Here is a 16,165-nt window from a genome sequence, read left to right on the forward strand (position 1 = left end):
CCCCCCTAACAAAAAGAGGACAGAATAGCAAAACAAGCACTAGATTTAAGTATAAATACCTAGTTGGATGACGTCAGAAGGTATGTAGAATTAGCCGCCTACTACCTACCTTCAAGTACCTAGAGTAGGGTAGAGACATTTGAAATATGACGTGTGTTGACGTGTGGCGGAATGGTCGGGACTTGGGGTCTACTTCTTGACACTGGCTAGTACTGGGGCCATCAGTCACCTGCTGAGGGACCATGTCTGATGGAGGTTCAATGTTCCGATGTCAGATGCCGTCCACCAAAGTACGACCCGTCAGCGACTAAGTGGACGAGCCACTTGTAGTAGTCTCCAACGGGTAGAGCATTTGTGGTCTGAAGGTTGTAAGCGCCACCGAGGCTGGCAGGTGCGGCAGGTGGTGAATACCCTGAACTAAAGGTGTGTGTGGCTGAAAGCTAGAATGCAATGTCAACGCGTCCACGAACTGTACTTGACGTAAGCATGAGGTCTCGGTAGGTTTTGACTCTATTCGCGTCATGTTCATAAGGCTCTCGCGGTGACTTCAAATGTTGGAAGCTACCTGCTTAGGTACTTGGAGGTATGTTCTCAAATCTCACCCAACCACACGAGGTGCATGCACCTGCCTGTGAAAATGATTGGAGATGCCTATCCCGTACCTTCACACTGTAGTTGACACTGAAGTGACAACTTGATGAAGACTGCGGAGCAAAGAGCCATGGACACCGGGTTGCGCGGATGCACGTTATCAAAGCAAATGGTAAAAGCAACATGATGTTCGGTCATGTGTATGAGGGGATTGGCTGACGCGCCACCTGAAGTGCCGCTCACAGAACGACATCTGGACCCTGATTGCCTGATCATGGGCGACACACACACACTGGTAAGGCAGCTAGCGCCCGCCCACCCATCCGAACAACCTTGAGCATTTGGGCTGAGTTAAACTCCAAGTGTATAGTCTGGGGAGATCCATGGCTGCACATGCGTTCACTTGGTCAGGTGCTGTCAGGTGCTGTCGGGTGTTGTCATAGCTGGCAGGAGCCGTGCCACCGGAAGCCCGGCTGTCCCCACTGCAGTTTCCTAAAACCCTACTATGCCTGGTCTCCTGCATACAATAAATACATACATTGAGTACCTCACTAGAGCTCCGCTGACCGCAAGTTGCATTATGACAGGATTCAAGCTCGGAAGCTTCGGAGGAAGCGGGTGCGCTTCTTTTTTTTTTTCTTCTCATCCTAATGATCCAACCCCCCTGCTGCTTGCTAAGCGATGTGTGATTGATCGTAGTGCTTCGTTATTGTAACCAACTTCGGTTCGGCGCCCACGGGAGTGAAGCCTACCGTCAATGACGTTGTTTTGCTGGCGTATAAGTCGCAAGGCTACCCAAACCAGTGACCACTTCGTTTCATTTCCACCCAACTAATCTGCCAGTCACCGTTCCTGCCATGCTCTTTCGTAGGGATTCGTGTTGATGTTGTGAACTGCCGTCCTCTGGAATTCTTTACTGCTCTCAATCTCTGATACGCTTGGCACAAAAATTTCCCCAGCCTTGGCGGCTACGGCCGAATAAACGGTTCAAATATTCCTCATAACTCTAAACACGACGCCTTAGCCACCGTCTCGAATTAGTTGCCGGTGTTGCACCCGGAATAACCTCGCCAAATGTCGCTACCCGCTGCTTCTTATTTTGCCTCCACAGGCCGTCTTGTGGCTAATGTTCTTCTCCTTGTCGGAATAGTTCATGCCCACGTAGAAATGAAACCCGAACACGGCGGGAATCATACCATGGCAGTGCATGGATCCGATTATCCTCCAACATACTTTGGAACTTCCAATAGCCGGGGTCTGATCTATGGTCACATCTCATTAATGGTGATAGGCTGGGTGTTCGTTTTGCCCGTTGGTAAGTACATGTTTGAAAACGCCCTTTCACTCCCTGGAGTTGTGTTGCCTGGGACTGGGACAGAAGGCCGAGACACGAGTTTCCCCGTCCTGCAGAGCCTCCTGAAATTCTCAGTGCTAATTCTCGTGCAATCACTTAGCCGTCATGCTCTCCATCGCGCATTCTCAGGTAGCTCTAGCGGTACAGTTTGCCTTTCTTGCCGTTAATGCCTTTGGCGTCTTGTTGGGCGTCATGTACAACTCCCAGACTCAAGATTTGTACCCAAACAATGCCCATCACAAAATTGGCTGGATTATTACGGCCGTCATGTTTGCGCAGGTCTTGATACACTTGGTCGGGCGACAAGTAGGTGCTATGGCGGGACGAAGATGCCGTAGTTCAGGTGGACGCAGTTCTGTCTCTCACACGAATTACTGGCAACGGGTACTTATGCAGTACCAGGATAGAGAAAATCGCTTGTCAAACGATAGTGGCCAAGGGACGGAACCTGGAACAGAGTCGCTTCGAAGCAATTCTGTTTCGACGTTGGACGGGGAAGACACGTCATTAAACGACCAACGAAAGGATTTCGAGGGCAGTGAGGCTGAAGAGGATTCCCTTGAATCCGCCGAGATGCCATTCTTGTCGCAGAACTCAATACCAAGAAAAACAATACGTGCCATCTCATCACGTATATGGGTATATCTTGATTTCGTGTACAGAGTTACAGATCGGATAATTCTGCCATTTGGGTTTATCGCGCTGACTACGGGCATCATAACCTTTGGGCGCTTTTTCGTAAGTATACCTCTGGGTTTGCCACCTTGGCCTTCGAAGAAGCTCCAATCTAATGCACTGTGCGTAACATAGGAAGGAAATGCGGTATTCAGTGGATTGGCACACTGGATCAAGGGAGGAGTGTTCTTTTGGCTTGGTCTATTTTCTTTGGGCCGCTGGTCGGGAAGTTTCGCGGACGTGGGTTGGGCGTGGAATCTCAGACCCATCAATTTTCACGAGAAACCTTGGTGTCCATCGGCAGAGTTCGTTGAGAGCGCCCTGATTTTCTTTTACGGATCTACAAACATCTTTTTAGAGCACTTGGGAAGTTGGGGTGGCGAATGGAGCTCCCAAGATCTGGAGCATTTGGCTATTACCGTGCTCTTCTTAGGAGGAGGAATGGTAAGTCTGGTGTGAAGCTTTCCACTTGCCTCAAACGATTGTGCCGCCTCAAACACACACGGCTGCTGGTTTCGGATTCCTGCAAGTGCTTTACTTCCCTCGAGGCTGTGTGACTAACGATGTAATAGTGCGGTATGCTTATCGAGTCGTCTACTATCAGGAGTCTCCTGAATACAACCGCAGCAGATACAGCCCCGGAAAATGTACCAGACGAAGAAGCCATGAAGAAATGGAAATCCCCTGATACATACCAATTTTCCCTCAACCCCATACCGGCACTTGTCATTCTGCTACTTGGTATCATGATGAGCTCTCATCACCAAGAAACCGAGATATCGACAATGGTACATAAACAATGGGGCGATTTGTTATTGGGGGCTTCGTTCGCCAGGGTATTGACCTACTTTCTTTTGTTCCTCCGACCGCCCAAGTCTGTCCTGCCGTCTCGCCCACCTACGGAGCTATTGACGTCCTTTGGCCTCATCGCGGGCGGAATTATTTTCATGGCTAGTGTAAGTGAATGCTGCTAATAAACGAAAATACTGCAAATCATGGAAAGCTGACCAACCGAGTTCAGAGCTCGGACACTATCGATGGCATGATTCACTATCATTTGGATGCCATGTTCATGTATACAATTACGATGGGACTGGTAGGATTGTTAATGGCCTGGGAGATTTTCGTACTAGCCATTAAAGGTTGGGCAACACATAGGGAGCAGCGCGCAGGTCTGCAAGGTACGCAGAAAATAGCACTTTGTGGGTAATCAACCAGGAGATCTGCGCCCCATAAGCTTGTTGCTCGCAAGGGATATGTAGAGTTGTCAGTATCTCTTGGCATCGTTGGAACACATTTGGGATATATTACTATATGGGTCCTGGATCCGTGTTGGAGTATTCATTCTGGGTCACGGGCTGTATTGACGCTGACTTTGTGGAATGTTATTATGATACCCATTCTGAGTTGCAGGCCATCTTACTGGTGGTTTCCTGTTAATGAATAGCGCGGTATGATTTTGGGTGTGCAGATAGAAACCATTTACTGTAATATGGAGAGAGTCAATATCTATCGTCAATGCTGCCAGTATTTTCAGTGATGTACTCCGCATTCCCGTGACAGAATTACGTCTCCTGCCAACATATGTCATTCATTGTCCCATGACGGCTTCTTGATTCAATATCACACTGACGTGATTTGATCGGAATGGTTAACTGCTGGGCTAATAAATAGCATGTACAACAATAAAACCGGCTTCCCTCACGAAAACGTCCATCCTGCGGCATGTGAGGTTGATTCATGGCCAGGTAGAGCAATCCAGCTAAGTGATCCAACAGTTGGGCCGATGAGAAATAGGGACACAGTGCCTGGTGGTTGTTGCAGGCGAATAAATATCAACGACGGGCCGTGTCAATTGTTTGAGGTTTGTTGGGAATGATTTCCAGGTACCGTAACACTCCGGTCCTCAATCGGAAACTGCGAAGCACCCTGTCGGAGGGCATGAACCAAAAAAGACACAGATTCGGGCTTAAAGTCGTCTGCAGCTCTCAATTTGTCAATGTCGTCTGATAATTCTTGTGTGAGCTGTTGTAGATAATAAGCCGAGAAATTCGACATGTTTTGCTGGTGTGCTTCCTGGCCTGCCATTGTGTTTGAATCTTCATGGACTGCCCGTACTGGATAGCGAACTTCTTGGTTGGATTGGGTTGACGTGGCGTAGTATTGGATATTCTCTCCGCATAATACGGACGCACTTCAGGAATCAGGTGGTCAGGGAAGTGAGTACACTCAAGAAAACGATGCAAGCCTGCTGCAGTATGATGGTCGCCTTTCGCTGTCTATGCTCCGAACCAAGTGCGATGATGGCTTGCTCCGATATGCCGAATGTGCTAATATATGGCGATGCACATGCCTTGAAGTTGCCAGTCATAAGATAGCTCACCCAAAGAGACTGGCCACAGAAAGTTCAAATTGCTCAAAATGCAGAGTTCGCGTCTGTGGGTCGGGCCACGTGCCCCGTACTACGATAATATCATGTCAATACGTTTGTGGCACCCAGGGTCCCGTCCAGACGATCTATGACACAATACAGTCCCATCATGAATGTTCATTAGTATTATAGTAATTACTGTCGACTGGCTAGTGTGATATATACTGGAAAACCGCTGAAACTTGCCCCAGACCATGTTCCTGCCTCAAAAGCAGATCCTGAATGGACTGTAGACACGTATTGACAAAGTGATTCCAGGTGCTTGTGTCTCCGTACAGGGTTGCTGGAGCCTTTACGTGTTGCTTGCCATTTGGCTTGCATCTCTTGCATTTAAACGTGTCATGCGTGTCGCTTGTGGTATTTGGGCGATACTGGAATAGCTCTCGGAGACTGTCGAGGGAGAAATGCCTTTCAACATCTTCCGCCGAGTCAACAACACAAGATGACAAACTTTGCTTGTGCGATTGACGTTGAAAGATCTTCTCCTCTATCGTACCAGTTGCAATGAAACGATAAACGAAGCAGTCTTTCTTCTGGCCATCACGCCAGACTCGGGCTAATGCTTGCTGGTCGGCGGCAGGGTTCCAATCGGGATCAAAAAGTACCAAGCGGTTTGCTCCAATTAGGTTGATGCCGCATCCACCCGCCTTGCTGCTGAGCAAGAAGACAAACTCTTCGCCATTCGGGTCGTTGAAGCGATCCACAAGTTTTTGGCGCTTGTTCACGTTCATCGTGCCATCTAGTCGAAGACAACCATACTCTCGAGACCGGCATAGGCGCTCAAATAGATCTAATGTTGATGTATAGTTACTAATGAGCACAATTTTGTCGTTGGTATCTTGACGTATCCGAGCCAGCATTCGATCTAGCACCATCATCTTCCCCGAGTACTCAGGTCTTACGTCACGGTCTCGACCACGAGCCTCTTTCGGTATGTATTCTGGAGGGAAACAGCATTCAGACCCAGGCAGATCGTCACTCAGATTAAGCAAATCCGGGTGATTGCATAGCTTCTTCAAGATATTGATGGCTTTCAGTGGCTGACTTCCTTTCCCTCGGAGCAACGCTTGGATGTCCGGACTAGTGATGAAGTAATTGTACAGGCTTTCCTGAAATGGAGAGACACCGCAAAACACCACGTGTTCGTACTTGACGGGTAAATACTTTGACAGTATATCGTTGGTCCTGCGGATAAGGAATTTGTTCACTATTCCGAGAAGCTCTGCTGTGCACACATCTCCACGCTGGCGATCTGATTCGGAAGCATCCGCGTCTCGCCCACGTAGAATTGGAATTTCAAATCGTTTTCGGAATTCTAAACGTGATCCCAGCAAGTCTGGATTAGCAAAGCTTGTAAGGGAGAAGTACTCCGTCAGATCATTCTGAATCGGCGTTCCGGTGAGAATAACCCTTCGAGAAACGTCAAGGCTGTTCAGTGCATTGAAAGTGTTACTGTCGCTATTTTTGAGTCGGTGACCCTCGTCACAAAAGAGCAAACCAATTTTGGTGTGCTTCAACTCCTCAACATTGAGCCTGAGGGTTTCGTATGACACAATTATAACTGGCCTGGTAACTGATCGACCAGATGCAATGGCCCATTGTCGGAGTTGTCTTGTTAATTCTTCCTTTGAAGCTTTTCCGTCGATAGCAAACGGCGTGATGGCATTAGCACCAAGCCATTTGGTCAGCTCATTCGCCCAATTTTTGACCAAACTTGCTGGACAAACAACGATTGCCTTTTGAATTGTCGGCTTTCCCGCTTCAGGCGACTGTTTAAGTAAAGTCCACATAAGAGTTATGCATTGTAGTGTTTTCCCCAATCCCATTTCATCGGCCATAATGCAGCCGTTTGCCTTCTCTTCAATCATTCCAGTAACACAGCGATACATGAACTTGACGCCTTCAACTTGATGTGGACGAAGAATCTTTGCGAGCTTTGGATCTAAAACAACAGGTACCTGAGGCTGTTCTTTGGTCACTTTCTTTCTGATGCCCAGAATTTCTGCTAAGCTTTTATGGACTAGTGGGGCGTCCAATTGCGGCTTCTGAATGTCATTTGCTGTAGTATTCAGCTTCTCGGACTCCTGACTGTTGTCGGGTTTTCCATCAACCGTAGGGTCATATAATACGATCGCGAACTCGCCACTTGGATCATGCAACGGCCTCGGGGAAACCACAGCGCCTTGCCTTAAGCCCAAAGTGGGAGGCGGTCTGTTTGGGTTGTATGAAGCGGTACTCTTATCCTTGAGGGGCACAGAAAATGCCTTGCGAAAAACAAGGTGCTTCTCTTTCGCTCTGTAGACGGGGTATTTATTGACATCCCGTGTTGCGAGAGCTAAACGATCATTGTTGGTGTAGGACTTGTCTTCCGAGGAATCACCATCTGTACCAGAATAGTCTACCCTCCTCCGTTTCCGTGATGATCTGTCCGACGAAGAAGTCCTTGGACAAGCTACGCCGGGACATTTGAATGGTTGGTATAGTTTGCCAAGAGCACTCGAAGTGGAATGGTAACGCGTTGTGGGAATGCTTTGGTCTTTCTGGCCAGAAGGGGTGGATGCTCTAAATGACTTTGTTAATTGAAAACCTCGATTCACGCATGTCAGAGAGATAGATTGCTTACGTTGGCGCCATTTCTGGTTTATATGCTTCAATAAACGGCATGGGCGGAAATCATGAGAGTGAGACGGAGCGGAACTGGCTACGACCGCGTTCGACGCGTTTGCCTGGTCACGACAGCACGTGACCGGAGCCCTTATCCCTTAGTATTCTCCGCCTTCCTCACATTGCACGGAGTCACTCTAGGTGATAGTATGCAACGTAAAATGAAATTGGCATGTGCGGAAAAACAGGTCTATTGATGCTAAAGAATCCCAAGCTACCCAGCCTTCGTGCTCGTACTTTTCGGCTTCATATGTAGTTTTTTCCGTCTATAACTGGCTGCCCCCAGTCCAGCGTGGGCTACTTATCGGCCGCCTATCTTTATCGATTGCAGGTCAGCGTTCCCAGCGGTTCACCATTAGCGACCTTCCTATGACATTCCATTCCCCCAGCAAGCCACACCCTTCGGTTTGAAGCCTCAGAGTGCAAAGGCATATTCGAATATAAGAGATTATAGGTTGAACTCAGACTATTCGGCGAACCAAGCGGCCGTCTCTATTTCCCCTCAATACGTCGGCCGCCGGTGCACTCGTTGTTTGATGTCAAGCTTGGAACTCCACCATAAATTCACTACAACGAGCGAACAACGAGCTCATGTTGTTCCTAGGTGAGATGACTTTCCCACCCAAAAACTCCCCACTTGAGCTAACAAGTCTAGCCCAGAGATTCTCGTTGAAGAACTCGTTTCTGCGAACCTGGACCATTGACACGACAGCTTGCCAACGATCACGAGTGGCTATTCGGAACAATCCAGTGCGAGACTACCATCTGAGCAAGTTGCAACCTACCTTTTGACCAGCAGCTATAAAATACTCCTTGATACACCGTATTCAAGATGTCTACGCGTCCTACGACACCGGCCTCTCCGAAGAATGCCAAAGTCAAGTCACCTGTTCCTGGAATACCAATGTTTGGGTGTGGTATGGAAATACGCTATGGATTGAATATGCAATCATTGGGTGACATGCTCTAACGGGAATATAGAACATGTACAACGTCTATTGTCCCAGGGTCAAGAAGTCATGAATAGCTCCATTGCACATTACAAAATGATCCTCCGTGGTATCTTCGACTCTACCCCGATTGTCCCTCAAACATCAACGAACCAGGAAGGTCGACCAATCACATCATTGACATCGAACTATCTCTGCCTCCAGTGTCCAACTACTGTCACTGAAGAAGACCGTCTTAGACATGGAACAAAAAAATCTCACAGGTTCTGTAAGTTCGAAGTCGAAGAATCCTGGCGACTGCTTGGCTGACTGACTTGGTATTAGATGTGGACTCTCGAAGCGGATCTCTGTATTGCCAGATATGTGATGACCTCGTGTGGGACCCAACGTTAGAAGAACTTCGCGTGCGCAAGATTGGGACAGGTTCATTCTCAGGTCAGCCTTCCTATTCAAGCTCATGATCACTGGTCTTTCGTTGGATACTGACCCTGGCATATTGTAAAGGACGAAAGAGAAAGCACGACGAACTTTTTACTGATTCTATTAAGGACGATCCCCGCTATATTAGTTCTAACACAACAACAGCGTCTTGTCGAGCCAATGGCCTACGAGGCATTTATAATGCAGGTGCCACCTGCTATCAAAATGTTGTTCTTCAAAGCTTTCTGCATAACCCACTTTTGCGAAATTTTTATCTTAGTGATGGGCACCAGAGCAATGACTGTACTGTTTCACACTGCTTAAGCTGCGCTATGGATGACATGTTTCAAGACTTTTACGCTCTGGAGAACACCAACGGGTACACTGCCGCAAACATACTATCAGGCTTCTGGATATCAGAGAAAAAGGCATTTGAAAATCTTGTCACTACGAGGGAGCAAGATGCTCATGAGTTTTTCCAGTTTCTGGCAGAGGAACTTCATGAGCGCAATGGTGACGGAAAGAGGCCAGAGATTGGCTCCGAGCATAGCTGCAACTGTATCATCCATCAAACATTTTATGGTAAGATGCAGACGACAACAACTTGCCAGAACTGCAAAGGCACCACAAACACAGTACAGTCCTTTTTAGATCTCAGCTTGGGCCTGGACACTTTGATGCAGCGAAAGGCCAAGAAAACTGGGCAAAAAGCACCAGTTTTGACATTGAATGATTGTCTAGATGAGGAATATGTCAAATTTGACAAATGCGAGTATAGGTGTCACAGCTGCTCATCCACTCAACAAGCGAAGAGATATACAAGCATCAAACGACTACCGAATGTCCTTTCGGTACAGCTAAAGGTTACAACTTCATTCCGGGACTCAGTGCTTAGTTCATGGCTAATACGTCTTTTCAGCGGTTTGAATACAAGCAAGGCAGACATGATCGAGCCGCATCCAAGATCGACCACACGGTTCAGTTTCCGTTGCAACTGAACATGCTGCCTTATACGAACAGAGTTCGCAGCCGGGACAACCGTGAAAGCCTGGAGCTGGAGAGATCATGTATGTATGATCTCTTGAGTGTTATAGTGCACGTCGGAGAAATTGAGACTGGCCATTATGTATCGTACTGTCGTGTCGGCGATCAGGTAAGATCATCATTCTCAATCTGTAAATCCACTCGAAAGCGTCTAAAGCTGATGAGTTTGCTATGCACAGTGGTTCAAATTCAATGATCATAAAGTGGAGCTGGCTACAATTTCTGAAGTTTTGGGGGCTCAGGCTTATTTGCTGTTTTATATCATCCGTTCCTTAGCCTGAGGGATATGGAAATTATTGTGTATTTTGGTTTTATAGACCGCGAAGGGCAAAGCGCCTATGTAAACTAACTCGAGATCCCTTGAATAATGCCCCCCGCGGCAGGGTATTGGAGGTTTGGGGTATAATACCCCATTGATCTTCGCACGCCTTTCGTGTGCAATAAGACATGTCCAGATCCGATAATGTCTAGTAGTACCGTTTCTCATTTCAATATCACCTAACCCTTCATCTGATTTGATTCGAAAAGATAGATAGATACAGAAAGCAGAGTGAAACTCCTGGGTGCTATTGATCGATAGGTGGCTTGTCAAAGAGTTCAGGGCTTCCAAACCCATGACGAACATTCGAAATTTGCATAACAGTAGAATTCATTGCTTAAGCCTCTGGCGTGCCTCGGCTCATAAGTCGTGGCGAGTACGCCTAGGGGTCGATAAACTCGGGTCACTAGGTCCTTCATTCGTTCTCCGGTACAAACGATGACTCTTGGCTTTGGGGAGCTGGATTCGGAAGCCTTCAGAAGCCATCGGGTAGTAAGAGCAGCTGTGAAAGGTAGTATGTACGATTAGAAGAAGGAGATATGTTAAAGTGAAGAAAGGAACGTAGATTCAAAGGACCCAACAGCTCCATACACACCTTTTGTCTGGCAATCTTCACTGAGAAATGGTGGGTCACATATGATACAGTCTAGGCTTCCCTTCAACTCATCTACCTGGCATATCAGCTTTGTTATCCAGAAATAAGTGTACATGCGGTTTCAACTGGGAAGACCGGAATCTTGAACCACACACACACACACATATATACACACATACACACAAAGGGCTAGATTGACTTTGAATCATTCAAATGATTACTTTTGAGACTTACTGGGAAGCTTCAGAGGTTGCTGGAAGTCATAGTAGACAAATTCGGAAAACACCCCAAAACGAGGATCATGCTCTAAGAGAACGATCTTTGGACGATCACTCGCCGGGAGTTTTCGCTACTTGAATAAATACCCACAGCCAGGGCAAGGCCATGGCAAGTTGGGTGAGATGATAAGCTATTCTGTTTCTCCAGATCTGCCTGACGAGGCATGACGAGAGCAAGAGCGGAATACTCACTAATATATTGCGAAGTGCTACAAATACGCTTGGTGCCGATACAACACCAATGCGTGTCTTCGGGTTAGATGCTTCCAGTAGTTCATTGGCTAACACTTCAGCTGTTTCTTCGGAGTACTATAGCTCATTGTGGCCCAAGCCAAGAGTTAGCAATGGCCTCATGGCGTATGTATACAACAAACATTACTGATTTTGGCCAGTTTGCTCCCAAGTACGACTTGAGTGGCAATAATGAACTTCCGCCAGAAACGTACCCAAAATTGTGATTCATTCCAGTCTTCCGTGAAGGCCGTCATAGAGAGCTGTGCGTCGTCTTCAGCCTGAGCTTTCAATTCTTCGAATTTGGACTGATGGGCATCTCTTTCGGCGTTAAATTCGGCCAAGGCTGCAAGAGCATGGGCAGAGAGAGTTCTGAGCCAAGTAAATTTTGTTACTTTGGTGACGACAAACATTCGAGTGATAAAATGCTCACATTGGCTCATCGTTATCTTCCATGCTGATTGTAAGTAGGAGTCAATATATTCGCATGTACTCCGACAGTGAAAGATATTAATCTGGATTTATCAGGACCTCGCACCATGAGTGTGGGCAAATAAGAGTGTGGGTGCATGTGGTTTAACTCCACCGTTTTGTGGGGGTGGTACAGAGTACACCAGACGGCACAAGACATCAGCTAATAGAACTCTGTAACACCCTACTACATACTTAGGTAAGTATGTAGCCACTTGGAACTAGTAGTAGGCAGGCACTCCATAGTTGCGCATAACTTGGACCAGTTGACATTGCCAGTGACTTAACGCTCTGGAGTATGAGCCCAATAATTTGAGGGCCTATGAAGAAAAGCGCACAGCAGGACGGCGAGGATGAAAACAAAGGGTATCAAAACATCGCCTTTGGCACCTTGTGTATAACATCTTGCACGCGATTGTGATCCGACATGGTTTCGAAGCTTTCCCAACGCCACAAGAACCACCACAATATTACTGCGGTCTTCATGACTAATGTGTCCTGGCAAGCCTATAATTGCTTTCGATAATCACACAAAGGCCATACAGCAAACGGGGAAGCTCTAACAACGACAAATGAAAAGAAAGAAAGAAAGAAAGAAAACTGTACAACAAGATGCGATACACTGACCCAGCTGGGGCTGTCTTATATACATGTCTTTCCCATGGGTATTGTATTGCTAGAACCTCAAATTTTAACGGAGACTCGAAAGAAGTCTCTGGCATGTTTTCCAAGGTTTCCCGATTGCGGACTTGCAATGTTGAACTACAGCTCATCCAGCACATGAATATACTTCTTGTCCTCTCGTTTCTCCTTTTCTGTTGCGGGGGGCAAGTCGTAGTAGTTCTGGCTTCTGAATCCTTGCTAGAGTGATGTTAGCTATCGAATGCAGAACGTTGCACACGTCATGAAGGACCAACCAGGTAGTGATATGTGAAGTTTGCAATATCTCCAGGTTCAATACCAAGATCCTTAAAAGTCTTGGCCGTGGGGTCGATAACTTGGTCCATAAACTCGCGCTCAACCTCATCTGCCGACATTGTGTGCCACCAAAGTGCTTTGTTCAACACCCCAGCAATTGGCTTGAGGATGCGTTTGGGAACATTGATATGCCGTCTCTGTTTATAGATTTCTTTATCCACCATAGTAGCAATCTGTCTCATGCTATACTCTCTGGGTCCATAAAGTTCGAATGTTTGACCGGTTGTGGAATCATCGTAGAGCATTTTTTCCAATGCGGCGCCAACGTCGATTGACTACGAGAGTATCAGTATCATCATTCAATTAGGTCTGCAAGGGAAGGGGGTGGAACTTACGTGGACTGGCCAAAATTTTTCTTGCATATTGTTGGCGGTGAAAAGGTTAAGAACGGAGGCAAGTTTAAGAAGTAGGTTGTCTTCGAAACCGAACATTGGTGCTGGTCTAACGAGAGTGGCTTCCGGGAAAATACTTCTGGCCACTTGTTCACCTCGAGCCTGAGATAAATAGGGCGTGTGAGGTTAAGCTCAGAAAGACCAGAAAGAAAATGAGGAATGACTGACCTTAGTGGAATAAAATTCGGAGGCAGATTGCAGGTCGGCGCTGTGAGAGGAGACATGAATATATCTATCAACATCGTATTTTGCAACTGCTTCAACGATGCGTTCGGTGCCTTCCACGTGAACGTCATTGAGAGAAAAGTTCCTGAAGCAGGGCTTAGCTATGCGTATGTTATGCGGCTAATGGTTTGCACAAACTTGGTAGGATAGTCTCGGCCAATCAAGTTATAGACAACATCGGAATGTCGGACGCTTGCTTCGATCGACGGTGTGTTCCGTAAATCATATTCCTATTTTAAGATTAATTAGGGCGAGAGGTTCCTTGACTCTGGAAAAGGAAGCGAACTCAACATACGACAAAGACGACGCGACCAAGATCACCTGTAACCTTCAAATGGCGTTTCGTCATTTCTTCGCGGAATGGGACGACAACTGTACAACCCTGGCGAGCTTCACCAAGTTAGATTACATCTCACTACCCAGCAATTGAAGTCATAAACGCCATAAAACTCACCCAATCGATTCACAATATACCGACCCAATTGCCCAGTTGCGCCAAAAACTGTTGCAGTGTGACCTGTACGAGCCGTGAGCATTGCATTCAAGTAGAGTAGCAGGCATATAGATACCTCCTAGGGACGATCTAGAGCAGAAAATAAGTCAGCGGAATGCATTTATTTAGACTAGTGGCAATACTAACCGTCCACCTTCTACTCGGAGAATGGGTTTGCCGGTTCTTGTGACCGAAATATCGGAGGCGAAACGTCGGCAGATTGCATTATGAGTAGCTTGACGGGCTGACCGTGCGGCGTACAAGGGATAGGACATCTTTGCAGTTCTAGGCTAGATGTGAGAGAAGTAGTTACTCTCCTTGTCGACCTTGAACCTGGACACAACAAGCTATGCGGCGCGATTGCTGCTCGGTTGTTGAATCGATACTTGGGCAGAGAACCGCTCACGTGTACGGTCACGGGTACTCTAAATATGGTTAACTCCCTGGCTGGGAGCCTATGCCCCACCCAGCTCTTCCCAGTAGCTCTGCGCATTAGGCTCCTGGTAGCCACGTCCTTGAGACACAGCATCTAGGCACTATTGCGTTCTTCAACCCTCCATCGCAATACCAAGCTTGCATTGCTTGTTCCTGTTGGCGTTACCGGTCGCTAGCATCGCCGCCAGTGCCGCAAAAGCCAAAGCGACAAAAAAAGACGAAACCTGGCACTTAGAACCTTAAACCAGGTTACATCCTCCGTTCTAACATAGTCTAGCAGTCTGCTGCTCGGATAGAAAAGGTGCAATCAATACCTGACACGGTTACCATGGCCGTCGACTCGATACCGGATTTCCTCGCGGAGCAAAGAGACAAGGCACCGGAAGAGCTGCAGCCCCTTATACTTGACTTCGAAACATTCTGGGAGCGCAAGCTATGGCACCAGCTCACAGACTCGCTCGTTCAATTCTTCAATCACCCCAAAAGCGCACCTCAGCGTCTGGCCTTCCATAAGGTGTTCATTCTAAAGTTTGCGGATAAAATTAACCAGCTCAAGCTGGTAGACCTTGCCTTAAAAGCCGCGACGCAGTGTAAAGGTATATACACAATGGAACTTGGCGAACGGATGTTATGGCTAATGGACTTCAAATAGATGACCAAGAACGCCTATCCTTTTTACTATCTGTAGTGAAGAAGGTCGATAACGACACATCACAAGACGCTCTCGTGTTTGCGTCTGTGGCCGTATCCCGCGTGAAGCTCAACCTCAACAGACTGGATGATGCCCGACGAGACTTGGATGCTGCCGAGAAGATATTGGATACCTTCGACTCAGTAGAGACTGTAGTCCACGCAGCATTCTATGATGCCAACGCAAGCTATTACCAGGTATGCTTATGTTCAAGGCGGCAGTATTGCTGCATTAACTAACCATGTCTGGTAGAGAAAAATGGACTTTGCGAATTACTATCGTACATCGCTTCTGTACCTAGCTTGCATCGACTTGGCATCTCTCTCAAGTGAGGAACGTCACAGACGAGCCTACTATATCAGTGTTGCAGCCTTGGTGTCAAGCAGCATCTACAACTTCGGAGAGCTCTTGCTTCATCCGATTCTCGATTCCCTTGCCGAAAGCGAGGACGACTCTTGGCTCCGCGACCTGTTGTTCGCGTTTAACCGGGGCGATCTTATAGCATTTGATGCTCTATCCGACAACGTTGCATCTAACAAGCTACTGAATGAACATTCAACGCATCTACGACAAAAGATTTATCTTGCTGCGCTTACTGAAGCCGTCTTTCGGAGGCCTCCACACGATCGTACCATGACCTTCTCTACAATCTCACACGAGACAAAGGTCAAGCAGAAGGAAATTGAGCACTTGGTCATGAAAGCTTTAAGTCTTGGTCTGTTACGGGGAACAATTGACCAAGTGGACGAAGTTGCACACATCACTTGGGTACAACCAAAGGTGCTTGACATGAAGCAAATAGGCAACATGCGCCAACGTCTGCTCGACTGGGACTCCAACGTTAATCAGCTTGGTAACTGGATCGAGACCGCCGGGAAAGATGTTTGGGCTGCTTAAATCACGACTGATTTTCTGAATGATAAGGCGT

The 16,165-nt window shown here is 47.2% G+C and overlaps 5 protein-coding genes across 5 annotated transcripts; 3 read left to right on the forward strand and 2 right to left on the reverse strand.

The window, feature by feature from the left end:
• Positions 1–1,788: 1,788 nt before the first annotated feature.
• Positions 1,789–3,830, forward strand: MAA_04464 (uncharacterized protein; the record flags this gene model as incomplete). Its single annotated transcript, XM_007822560.2, has 5 exons — positions 1,789–1,906; positions 2,046–2,683; positions 2,756–3,064; positions 3,193–3,576; positions 3,624–3,830. The coding sequence occupies 5 exons, from the start codon at positions 1,789–1,791 to the stop codon at positions 3,828–3,830; spliced, it is 1,656 nt and encodes a 551-aa protein (XP_007820751.2).
• A 1,370-nt stretch (positions 3,831–5,200) lies between these two features.
• Positions 5,201–7,685, reverse strand: MAA_04463 (SWI/SNF family of DNA-dependent ATPase; the record flags this gene model as incomplete). The annotated part of the gene is made up of 2 exons (XM_007822559.1): positions 5,201–7,613; positions 7,675–7,685. 2 exons carry the CDS (start codon positions 7,683–7,685, stop codon positions 5,201–5,203), a joined length of 2,424 nt encoding a protein of 807 aa, XP_007820750.1.
• Positions 7,686–8,547: 862 nt separating this feature from the next.
• On the forward strand, positions 8,548–10,410 carry MAA_04462 (ubiquitin carboxyl-terminal hydrolase; the record flags this gene model as incomplete). Its single annotated transcript, XM_007822558.2, has 6 exons — positions 8,548–8,632; positions 8,697–8,933; positions 8,990–9,100; positions 9,170–9,948; positions 10,005–10,238; positions 10,309–10,410. 6 exons carry the CDS (start codon positions 8,548–8,550, stop codon positions 10,408–10,410), a joined length of 1,548 nt encoding a protein of 515 aa, XP_007820749.2.
• Positions 10,411–12,785: 2,375 nt separating this feature from the next.
• On the reverse strand, positions 12,786–14,386 carry MAA_04460 (NAD(P)-binding domain protein; the record flags this gene model as incomplete). The annotated part of the gene is made up of 9 exons (XM_007822556.1): positions 12,786–12,884; positions 12,941–13,276; positions 13,337–13,495; positions 13,562–13,703; positions 13,757–13,848; positions 13,914–14,008; positions 14,073–14,135; positions 14,188–14,201; positions 14,259–14,386. The coding sequence occupies 9 exons, from the start codon at positions 14,384–14,386 to the stop codon at positions 12,786–12,788; spliced, it is 1,128 nt and encodes a 375-aa protein (XP_007820747.1).
• Positions 14,387–14,874: 488 nt separating this feature from the next.
• Positions 14,875–16,134, forward strand: MAA_04459 (26S proteasome Rpn9 subunit-like protein; the record flags this gene model as incomplete). Its single annotated transcript, XM_007822555.1, has 3 exons — positions 14,875–15,142; positions 15,199–15,434; positions 15,490–16,134. The coding sequence occupies 3 exons, from the start codon at positions 14,875–14,877 to the stop codon at positions 16,132–16,134; spliced, it is 1,149 nt and encodes a 382-aa protein (XP_007820746.1).
• Positions 16,135–16,165: the final 31 nt, after the last annotated feature.

Source organism: Metarhizium robertsii (genome assembly GCF_000187425.2).
Source record: "Metarhizium robertsii ARSEF 23 chromosome Unknown MAA_Scf_1, whole genome shotgun sequence".
NCBI classification, from domain to species: domain Eukaryota; kingdom Fungi; phylum Ascomycota; class Sordariomycetes; order Hypocreales; family Clavicipitaceae; genus Metarhizium; species Metarhizium robertsii.